Source organism: Diplotaxodon limnothrissa, linkage group LG18, assembly GCF_057381915.1.
Source record: "Diplotaxodon limnothrissa isolate DT_005_m linkage group LG18, D_limnothrissa_male_GT1.1, whole genome shotgun sequence".
NCBI lineage: Eukaryota > Metazoa > Chordata > Actinopteri > Cichliformes > Cichlidae > Diplotaxodon > Diplotaxodon limnothrissa.
The window spans coordinates 26,557,833-26,569,347 of NC_140613.1; the positions used below are offsets into that span (position 1 = coordinate 26,557,833).

Below are 11,515 nucleotides of genomic sequence, written 5' to 3' on the forward strand. Positions count from 1 at the left end.
ATTCTACTTTTGAATATCCTGGGAACCACAAGTAAGTCAGTAGTCTTTTTATTTGTTTTTCTTTAATTTATCGTGATAATCATATGTCCATTGTTAGTGGTGTAATACGTGTTAACGCAAATCCACAATTGATTATTTTGAATTTTTTTTTTTTTTTGCTTTATTAGCAAAAGTCAGATTTTTTCCTTTTTTTATATTTACATATTGTCTCTAAAAACTAATGAAATTGCGAGGGAAATACACAAGCCTTACATAGTATGTGTGTGTGTGTGTGTGTGTGTTATTCTTTCCGATAGGACGTAAACGCAACGTGACGTCATGTAGAGAAAACAGGAAGTGTTTCAAAACGTAGGGATGTCTTCTCGGGGAAGGTAAATTTGCAAGTGCAGGTGGATACGGAAGATGTAGCGACTCGGATAGTTGGGAAGGAAACATGAAAGTTTGGTTTCTATGTAGTCTCCTTTTCGTTGCCCTGACGGATTGGACATCAGGAGACGACGGTAAGTGTTTCGGGCAGAGGTCACACACAAAGTCCGACGTATTAGCACTTTTGCTAGCAGTCATGGCTGGCTTGAAGTTAACTCGTGAAAACACATGAGAGACGCACTGAGCTGCCAGCGCTAGTCAGTGAGCTCACAGTATATCTATGCAACGATGCTACTAACTGGTTATTTACCCTGGTCAAAGAAAGCACTTTGTTTCTACTGGTGTATAGACATGTTTAGCCCTCATTGTTTTTGTTTTGTTTTGTTTTGTTTGTTTTTAGTCTTATCTTGTCAAGTGTCCTGTATGCATTTCCTTTCTCCCAAGAATGTAAATATGTAAATATTTCTTATTGGAAATGTATAGCTATCTATATAGTGTAATTTATTTTTTATATAAGGTCAACAACGACAACCTACTCCTCACCCCACCCCAAGACACACACACTCTTAATAAACAAAAAAACAAGTAAACACACAAAACCCCTTCCTTATACTGCCTCATATCTTGGTAGTATGAGTAAGAACAGTAGATCATGAGCTCAGAAATGTATGTCTACTTCTCAAGATTAAAAATGTATATTTAAATATATTAATGACAAAAATAACCCAGCTAACTTAAAAGCCTTAAGCAGCGTGTGACACGACTAACTGCCAATGTCTGCAGAGGGGATTAAAAATCCTAATTAAAGATGAAGGCGTTTTGCTGGTTAAACTAATGACATTCAGTCAGTCAGCCAGGTGTTTTATGCTAAAGTGCTGGCGCAACCTGGTTAATTTGCCTGTTTTGTTATACTGGACGTGGTCAGAACTGCCATCAGTGCTCTATTATGAAAGCTTTCCTTGCCACTGTGCTATAGGAGTTATTAATAAGGAGTTATTAATGAGTAACACTCCATTTTCTCTACATCCCACATGTTGGCCAAGGTTCCTAAGAGAACAAAACTTATCTGTTATGATGCTACATCACTGAAGCCTGTTTACTTGCCCGTGCCAGCTGTGTTGCCACACAAAAAGCATATCGTTACTGGTCTCAGAGCAGTGAAAGCTGGGCCAGTAGCAGTTAGATGCTGGTCTCCCTTAAGTTTAGAGTCAAAGACCAGAGATCCAGAATGTGTTATGTGCAAATGACTATAAAAAAGGCTGCTGGCCTCTCAGCTTGTCCAGCTCCAGTCACTGTTAGTGGGGAACAGGGACTCGCATAAAATGGAGACAGCTACAGTTTCCTAAGAACACAAAACAAGCGCACCTGTAATAGTTAAGTGCAGCCACAAGATGTAATGTAAAGGATGAATGCACACACGTGAAGAGCTTTTTGACAGCACTGTTTGAGATGAAAGGGGAGAGATAATTGTCATTGGTAGGTTTTAAATATGCCTATTCTTGATTGGACAAGGGGAGCACTGCTTGCCTTGCTTGTCCTGACGGAATGCCACCGCTTTAGTGTGCGTCTCCATGTTTTGAGAGAAACTCCAAGATGATAAGGTGAAAGACTGTCTTACTATTTTTCCTGCAGATGGGCAGGTGACATTTGTGTCAGAGCTGTCATCCAAACCTGCCCAGAAATTATCAAAGTATGGCTGGTACGGGAATGCGAGGCTGCAGAGGTTTCACATACCGGAGGAAACCGCCATCGCTCGCTGGCTCTTTTCTGTGACAAAGGGCCACAGTTTCCACTGCGGGAGGCATAATGTCACTATGTAAGCTATGAAGTTTATTAATAATGACCTTTTGAGACTCCTTATAATGTATTTTATCCCCCCTAACCTAACCTTATGTTATAACCATTTTGCAGCTATATTCGATGGGGTGCCCCTCCTGTTATAAACCCCACAGGGCAAGAGTTTCCCAATACGACACTGTGGACCCCCTGTTTGTCTCTGACTTTACCTGTAATCTCAGAGAACTCCACAACTTTTAACCTCTCTGACCCTGCCCCAGGTGATTGGTACGTTGCTGCTCACTTGCCTGAAGATGATGGCCGCATTGAACAGAAGGTTGGTATAGAGCAGCATATGGTGCATGTTGCTGCTGCTGATGCCACAGTTAGGTTAGCCACAATTTTTCTTCCCTGATCCAGTGCATTAAAATTTCTGTGACGTTACCAGGAGTATATGGAAGAAAGAACTGGTTTAAATTTTCTTGGCTGTTTCAAATTGTCATCTAATTTTAACAATTATGTAACCTTTGCACTTGCATGAGGGTGAGGGGGGGCAGGCAATGTACATTGTTAGTATTCTGGTCATGTTACACTAGTACTCACAATTTCCTTTATCACTCTAACTTGATATATGGGAGCAGTTTTGTTTTTTTTTTGTTTTTTCATGCTAAACCGGCTGAACCACGTTCTTTGGCTCTGTTCCTCCTGCAAAAGAGTTTTCTTACTTATCATTTGATCTGTTTACATTTTATCTTAAATCTCTGCATTGTGTTGGTGTGCATTAGTTTCCTATTGTTCTCCTTGTAATCACCTCCTCTTATTCACTTATTCAGACTCTGAATGGCGCCCATCTGTGTAAGAAGAAGTGTGCAACACAATGTCTTTATTTATAGACCTTTGTTGTCTGTCCTTATCTGTTAGGGTTTTCCTTCCTGCTCCTATTTCTTCCAGCCTCAATTGTCAGTTAGGAGAGCAGTGGACACACCTGTTTTGCAGAACGGCATATTCCTGACACAAACTGCAGCCCCTGACAGACCTACACGCCTTAAGTAAGAAGTGCATGTTTTATTTCCTGTATTTCCAGTCTTTGCACATTTTTTTTCATGCATCAGTCAGAAGACCGTAAGTGAGTGTATTTTGTTCTCTTGCTCTTAGATTGTATGTTCCTGAGTTTGCCTCTTCCCTTTCGGTTTCTGTGGCTGGCTGTTCATCAGAGGAGGGAACGGAGATGGGAAACTGTTTCCTGGTCCTCAGGCTTGGCTCAGCTTCTCTGCAGCAGGGCCCAATAACAATGAACTGCTCAGGGTTTAGCTGCTCTGCAGCTCTCTCTAATCCACCTTGGGACACCTGGATACGAGTTGTTATTGAGAGCACCCGAGCCAACCGTACTGTTACCTTCAGCGTTGTCTCAAACTACACAGGTGAATTCAGAAATATGTACACTGAAGTATGTACACACATTACACCTGTGTTTGAAATCACTCTTTACTCACTACAATATATAAACTACGCTGTGGGCCCAAAACATCCACCAGTACCTTAAGAAAAATAGTCTAAAATATGGTCACTCTCTCATTGCATCATCATGAATGAAAAGAAAAAAAGAAGCCTGTCAAAAAATAAACCCACATTTCTTTTCTCTTCCACTTTGACAGTGAGCTCCAAATGTTTAAATAAGAAGTGCTGAATGAGTGCATGATTCCAGACACAACCTGTATTTCTGTTCTAACACATTTTCTTGTGTATCCATTTTGCTTCAGTGGGATGTAAGCCAAAAAGTCTTGGCCTCAAAGCAGATGATGAGATCTTTAAGCTCCATGGCAACAGCAGTTATAGCAACTCCTCATCATCAAGCAACAGTTCGGTGCTTGCAGACACAGGTGTCTCCAGCAATAAATCGTTTTCATGGATGTCACAGTTGCTGGGGTCAGCGTGTGTGTGGAGCATCCCTGTGCTGTATGAGGAGGTGGATGTCCTGTCACTGCGATTCACCCCCGTTGGTGGAGCCAATGTTAGCGTTACAAATACACACCCCACGCTGCTCACATACCCCCTGCACGCGCACGCCAGTGGTGGCACACTCAACCTGCAGCTCACACTCAACTCTGTGAGTAACATTGAATCGCTGTACTTGCATAGACAGATTGGAAAGTCACAGAGTTGAGCTTCTGTGGAGATTTGCGTTGATACATGCGTCTGTGTTGTGTTTTTTGTAGACTAACATGACATTGGGGAACAGCAGCAGTGTGGTTGCATGTCTCTCTCCCTGGACTCCAGTCCTTGAACTGAACCACTCTCAGTCGTGTCGCACAGGTACAGTAGCACTGATTCAAATTCACACACATCAAACACCAGAAAACATTGCTTATGCCTAATTGATCAGAACGCTTTGATGAAGAATTGCATACAAATGTCTTAATTTTTGTAGATAGATTATAAATCAGCTGAAAATTTTTCTGTTTAAATTGTTTTTACATAAAGTTCAAGTGGTTTTCTATTACAATTCACTTTGTTATCATGGCTTATTTAGTGTAGCTTTATGGGATCTCTTAAAAGTGTTTCATCCATTTGTCATAGCTGTGGCTCAGGAGGTAGAATAGGTCATCTTCCGATCAGAAGTTTGGTGGTTTGATTACATGGTGCATGTCAAGGTGCCCTTGTGCAAGGTACTGAATCCTGAGCTGCCTAAGATTCTTAGGTATAGAGAAAAAAAAGCAGTTTTGTTATTGGGTGAATGACTAGGAAGTAATTTGAGTACTGTTGAAAAGTTCTATGCAATACCAGTTCTTTTATCATTTCAAACAAAATCTAACACAAAAAGGTATAAATTTCAGAATTCACAGTGGGTCTGATTTTTAGATGACAATGTGTCCTGTAGACAAAACAGTATGTTGTTGATTTGATGACAGATTTATTTGGAGGTTATGGTGTTGCTGTGAATGCCAGCGTTCCTAAAGCTGTGGTCAGGCTGCCTTTTCCTCAGTCAGCAACGTGGTACCTCACCCTGCAGCTTATATGCAACAGGTAAGTACACACACACACACACACACACACACAGCAGTAGCAGACTGTGTTCAGTTATTCAACTTTTCTTGCTTCAGATATTTTTGAAATGTACACTAAATATGTACCAAATCTTACATTTTAGAAGTTTGAAATTTGATGAAATGAGGTGTCATTCATTTATTCATACTTTGTGTGTGTGTGTAATGTATGTATAATATTACATGCATGTGTTTGTGCTTTTTCTTGCAGCAGTAACTGTGGTAACGCATCAGTGGTGTCTGTGACCCCAGAGGTGTTCCTCAGTGCCTGTGTAGAGGACTGTGGGTTATACGGTGAATGTAGACTTCTGAGATCTTACAGCTACCTGTACGCTGGATGTGTATGCAAGGCTGGTACGCCCACACACACACAGGCACACACAGTCCGTCTCCCCTAAGAAAAGGCCTTGTTAAAGTTGTAGTAGAAGCACTAAAAATATTAACCTATGTCTTGATGCATGTTCAGTCATCCAGGTAAGGAAATCCCAAAAAGTCGATTCTGTTCATCTGGACATTTTCAGTTTCGTCACTCATCCAAGTGACTTCTTCAGTCTCAGCTGACTACAGGTTTCCCCAATCTTATAAACAGTAAATTTCTTAAGGTACTGTTTTTCAGCAATTCAGTTTTGAGCAATTTGACTGAAAATCCTCCAAAAAGCACAGAGTCAGCTGCTCAATGAATGGGTGAGACAAACAAATTTTTACCGTTGATGTGCTAAAATCAACAGAAGAGCAGATCCGATAGAGATTTGCAATGCTTCTAGATAAGAAAATTCTTCAAAAGGTGTTTGAATTCACTGACAGCATGAAAAGTCTGAGACCAGGCAACAAAGGACGTTTGACCTTTTTGTTGTGTGTCGGAAACCAGAGCAAAATACGGAGAGTGTCCTCAGTGGCCAGAAGAGAGGAGGACGCCACACTGAGGATGTGGACAAGTGGGTGAACAAATTTGTCTGACAGACAACTCATTCAAGCAGACATCCTTCCAAAAGGGTTGAACTTTTGCTGTGACGCATTGAGAAATCCCACTAGTGGACTGATCACAGCCATTCTAAACAACAACATTGCAGACATGGAAGCAGAGCAGCTATGGACTAAAGTTTTGGCTGGTCTCAGCAACGCAAATCCCCCACCATCCAAAATCAGCACAGAGGAGAAGAAGGCACTCATATCGCTTAGTAATGACATCAACAACATCATCGTCTCAAGGGTAGGTGGACAGTTTTGCTAAAGCAGAAAGACTATCGTGAGAAAATCACTGAAGAAGTGGAGGTAATTCATAAGTGATTACAGGATGACCCCAACCTCAGCAACAGGACCACTCTCAGCACCGACCACGTGTGTTTGCTTTTGGAACTGTGTTTTAATTCCACCTATTTCACATATAAGAGTCAGTACTACAGGTAGAAACATGGGTGTGCCATGGTGTCCAGTTTCACCCATTGTGGCCAACTTTTACATGGAAGAAGTGGAAAAGAGGGCTTTGTTATCCTACCCTGGAACACCACCAAGTCATTGGTTCAGGTATGTGGATGACACCTTAAGATGCGCCACAATTCACTGATCACATTAACTCGGTGGACCAACACATCAAGTTCGCCAGGGAGGATATGAAAGTGGCAGGGTAGCCTTCTTAGGCTGTGAGATTTCATTGGGGACATTTAAAAGTTGATGTAAACCTACACATATGGATCAGCATTTAATGTTTGACTCTCATCATCCACTGGAGCATAAACTGGCTGTCATTAGGATGCAACAACACAGACCCAACACCATCCCCACAGATACAGCAGCCTGGGAAGCAGAAGAACATTGTCACTGATTAGTGGTTGTTGATCTATGGTTGTGATAATTTGTATATAAGTGATCCAGAAACTGACCTCACAGCCTGTTGTTCATCGGTGGTGTTAGTCTCAGTCATTGTGCAAATGTAGTGTGTATAAGGGTGTGGAAACCTGCAGTCAGCTCAGACTGAAGAAGTCACTTGGATGAGTGAACAGAATCAACTTGTGTCACTGCAGCTTATATTTCACTAATATTAAAATATTTCGAGATCTCCTCCTTAAAAAATTACAGTCATGCATTTATTTATTTTCACTGTGTGCAGGTTGGAGTGGTTGGGGCTGCACAGATGATTCAACAGCTCAGTCGTATAGTCACCAGCTGTTAGCAACTCTGTTGCTCACGCTCAGCAACTTGGCTTTCCTGCCTGCCATCGTGGTTGCAGTCAAACACGGTTACATCACCGAGGCCTCTGTCTACCTCTTCAGCATGTTTTTCTCCACGGTAAAACATTCAGGAACATGCATGTACCTTTTTATACATGTAGACATACTTACGAGTGTGTTTCTGATACATAAATAGGTTTAAGAGTCGATTGTTATTGTGTGGGTTTGTGTAAGAGAGGAGACGGTGAGCTTTCCTGTTTCTGCTCTATTACACATTGAACTTTTAATAGCTTTAATATCATTTTGGCATAGTTTGTAGGTGGTACTGAGATATTCAGTAAACTTGTCACCAATAAAGATGATACAAAAATAGTAATAAAAAAAACCAAGATGAGCATCAGCAAATAATACTAATCTTAGTTTAAACGTTGATATCTGCCCTTACTGTCATTGTTTCCCTCTTGTTTGTAGTTCTACCATGCTTGTGACCAGCCGGGCATTGCAGTAATGTGTATAATGGAGTATAATACTCTGCAGTACTGTGACTTCCTAGGATCCATCTGCTCCTTCTGGGTCACCATCCTGTGCATGGCTCGCATCAGAAACGCATTCAAATATGTAAGATGCTGATTCCTGCCTCTTCTTTCATACTGTTGACACACTCTGCTAAGGATTGGTATGTTTTAAAAGGCTGTGTGGGTTTTACTCGCCCCTTTGTGTGTGTAGACTCTGTTCATGCTCGGGACTCTGCTGATAGCCATGTCAATGCAACTGGACCGCACGGGCCTGTGGAACCTGCTGGGCCCCATCCTCTGTGCCATACTGATCATGGTCATTGCCTGGGTAAGAGACGCATTTTCCATCTGTTGCAGATGTTGATTATATTTTGGACAGTAATAAAACTTTTTTTCCTCTTCTTTTCTGTTTACAGGTGCGCAAAGGGGTCCATCGACGACATTGTTACCCGCCCTCTTGGAGGCGTTGGGTCTTCTACCTGATCCCGGGGGTGTTGTGCGCCTTAATCGGCCTGTGTTTGTACACTTTTGCTGAGACAGAGGACAACTACTATTACACACACTCGCTGTGGCACATCCTGGTGGCGAGCTGCGTTGTGTTACTGCTGCCACCAAAGAAGAAAAACAGGGAGAAGTTTGGCTGGAGCAGTGGCTGGACCCTGAACTGGAGCTGGAGACCCCGGGTTTGTGGATACACTCTCTGTGAAGGCAGCAAAGATGAACTCTACACTGTCACATAGTAGGTCAGGAGATGCTATGTCTAGGTAGTGGCTGTTTGACACCCTTAGACTTACACGAGCATCTGATCCCTGCTGGTGTTGACATTTTACAAAAAAGTTTCCAAGCAATGTATTTTAAAAATCAAAGTGGACCTATATTCTCTTGGGTCCGCAGGTTTCTTATTCATAATTGCATTAAATTAAGTCTTAAACAAAACATGCACAAACACATTTGAAACCTCCACAGTGGACTATTTGATCAGCGGTTCATTGCACCAGCTTAATGTAGGGTTGAGCAACAAAACCTTAGACTTTATGCCCAGGCGTTTATGTGCTTTGCGTATGTTTCACTAGTGTAGGACATTAATGTTTGAAATATTTATAAAGAACTCTTTTAAGTCTTTATATTTAGTCTATTGACACGACTATGTTTAGATCCATTCGACACATGCTTGATCTTTAACTAACAGGTAGTTTTAATGCTAGCTTTTTTTCACGGCTGCTACGCTCTATTGTGCAGTTGTCCAAGTGCAATTCGCAAGAAGACAAATTTATTAGACCATTTAAAACAAAACAACACCTTTGCCAAAGTCTGCTTATTACATTTTTCATGCCTTAATGTTCAATTCAGTCTCCTAAAGGGCGTTGGACTCACAATTGACAGTTTTATAGTATCAAAATGACCACAGCTAAAACCACAGGTAACAGCATCTTTTCATTTGCCCGTTCTTCTTTCTAGCACCTACACTACCCACAATGCAATGCAACACTTGCACAGTCAGTTGTCCCAGTAAAGAGATTATCTTTGACTCCATACACAAATATATAATATGGTACTGTAAACAAATTTTAATGTATAAAGTCAGTGTGATTCCTTTTTAACTTGCGCTTAAGTTTTTGTCCAAATAAAAACTGTCTTGACCCTTATCGGCTTTGCCGTCACCCCAACAGACTTTGAGTTAGATGATATAAACAGGTGGGGAAATGTAAGTGTAAAGCAGTGTAGTAAATGTTAGCATTGTAGCTTTACATCACTATATCTGAATGTTCAAATGTGTAACGTGTATCTGAACATTTTCTACCCTTAAGGATGTTTATAGCCGAGTGTGTTATTTTTGTGAACTAATGAAAAAGACTTGCGCACAACTTTGTAGTTGCACACATGTTTGAGTTTACACAGAACTCCTCTCCTAATGAATCTACCAGTTTAACTTAGATTATAAAGTGATATAAACGGAGAGCAGACCACACTGTCATTTTTAGTGCTTGCTGTAACCACGGTAACAGCACAGAAGACTCCCCTTTTTATTCTTTTATCGTTGCTCGCATATTTTTCTGACAGGTGCACATTGCAAAACAATGATGTCAGACTTTTGGCAGTGGAACTTTTCCACACCAGTCACATGGCTGGCTCTGTTTGCTATTCTGTTTCTAAAAACTATTCACAGTGATAATAAAACGGCTTTACTGATGCTAAATCCTGTGTAGGTCTACATTGTTCCCCTCAGACGATATGTCAAATTCAGTAAGAAAATTGGTAAAGGATGTCGCCTACAAGCAGACCTGGCAATGGGATTGGTGTCATTAAAATCATAACCAAAGTCGTCCCTAGTTATGGGCTACATAACTAGGGATACAGCTCATAACTATAAATGTGAGTTTCACAGATAAAACTGAGTTCACTAACAAATGCATCTTTTACTGGAAGTTATCCATGCAAGTCTCTTTCTTTGTTTACAGATCTGCTTGCTGATACAAAAAAGGTCTCACATGTAAATGTTTTACACATTCAGATACGGTAATACACAGCCAGCGTACTTAGGGCCCCGTTTTGTTTCCATATTCCGTTTGATTTTCATAATCATTGGTGAACTAAGTAACGCCGTGTCCTTCTTTTAAGCTCTAATTCTGTTAAATTCTACTCCAAAACCACTTCCTGTATTCACCTGACGCACCTTATGATTAGATGCAATGTATATAGCTACTGATATTACATAGCAGAGCAATCCAGTGTTCATAGTGTGCAAAGTGGAACTTATTGAATGTATATTCAGAATTTAGTCTTGTGCCTCTTTGTGTACTTTGTATGCCTGAATGTGTGTTTTGTCTCTTCTACCAATAAGGCTGCTGAATACTTTCCATACTGTTTTATGTAAGATGTACACACTACTTTACACTTTGTCTAGTGTGTTGCATACTGTAAGGGTTTTGCACTTGGTTTAAATTGAATGTTTCCTACTAACACTCTTGCATTCCCTTACTTTTATTGTTGTAATGCTCTTTTTCTCTCATGTATTAGCGCGAATCACATTGTTGAATAAGTAGGAGGATGAATAGGATTTCTTCAATCGCAACACACTGTTGCTCTCTTAATGTGTAAACATGGAAAAAATGTAATGTTCGGCATCAGAAATGATTTTATTTCCCTGTACTGTTAGTCTGTCAAAAACCCAAACAGTATTTTAACCTACCAAAAATAAATCCATGTGTAAAGAACATAATTTCATTTGTTGTCAATGCTTTTTATGTGGCTGCTCTTTTCTGTTCCTAAGGCGAAGACACTCCATCGCCAGCACTTATACTTGGATAGCAGAGAAGGGATGGGGAACAGAGGGAAGCAGATTATCCTAATCCTCAAAAATGCTGAAAGTGTGTGTGTGTGTGAGTGAGAGAGAGAGAGAAAAAGTATTTCCCCCTTTCCATAAATAGCTTCCCTCCATTAGTAAAATTGATGGTCCTGCAAAGCTTAGAGATCAAAACATTAAGCTGAACTGCTTTGGTGTGGTTAGCGTGTAGACCTACCTCCGAAAAAATGTGAAGAATTTAAAAGCCTGTTTTTGCTTGGGGTTTTTTTGTTGGTTTTTTTTGTTAACACGTTGTTGCTGTTGAGTTGCACTTCAAAAACTGTGGAATCTACACTTTGTGTA

The 11,515-nt window shown here is 40.7% G+C and overlaps 1 protein-coding gene across 1 annotated transcript; it reads left to right on the forward strand.

Moving 5' to 3' along the window:
• Positions 1-359: 359 nt before the first annotated feature.
• Positions 360-11,053, forward strand: pgap6 (post-glycosylphosphatidylinositol attachment to proteins 6). The gene is made up of 13 exons (XM_085377749.1): positions 360-500; positions 1,999-2,182; positions 2,278-2,479; positions 3,064-3,191; positions 3,298-3,563; positions 3,903-4,249; positions 4,359-4,455; positions 5,052-5,166; positions 5,398-5,540; positions 7,294-7,472; positions 7,826-7,972; positions 8,081-8,197; positions 8,286-11,053. The coding sequence occupies exons 1-13, from the start codon at positions 434-436 to the stop codon at positions 8,607-8,609; spliced, it is 2,316 nt and encodes a 771-aa protein (XP_085233875.1). The 5' UTR covers positions 360-433; the 3' UTR covers positions 8,610-11,053.
• Positions 11,054-11,515: the final 462 nt, after the last annotated feature.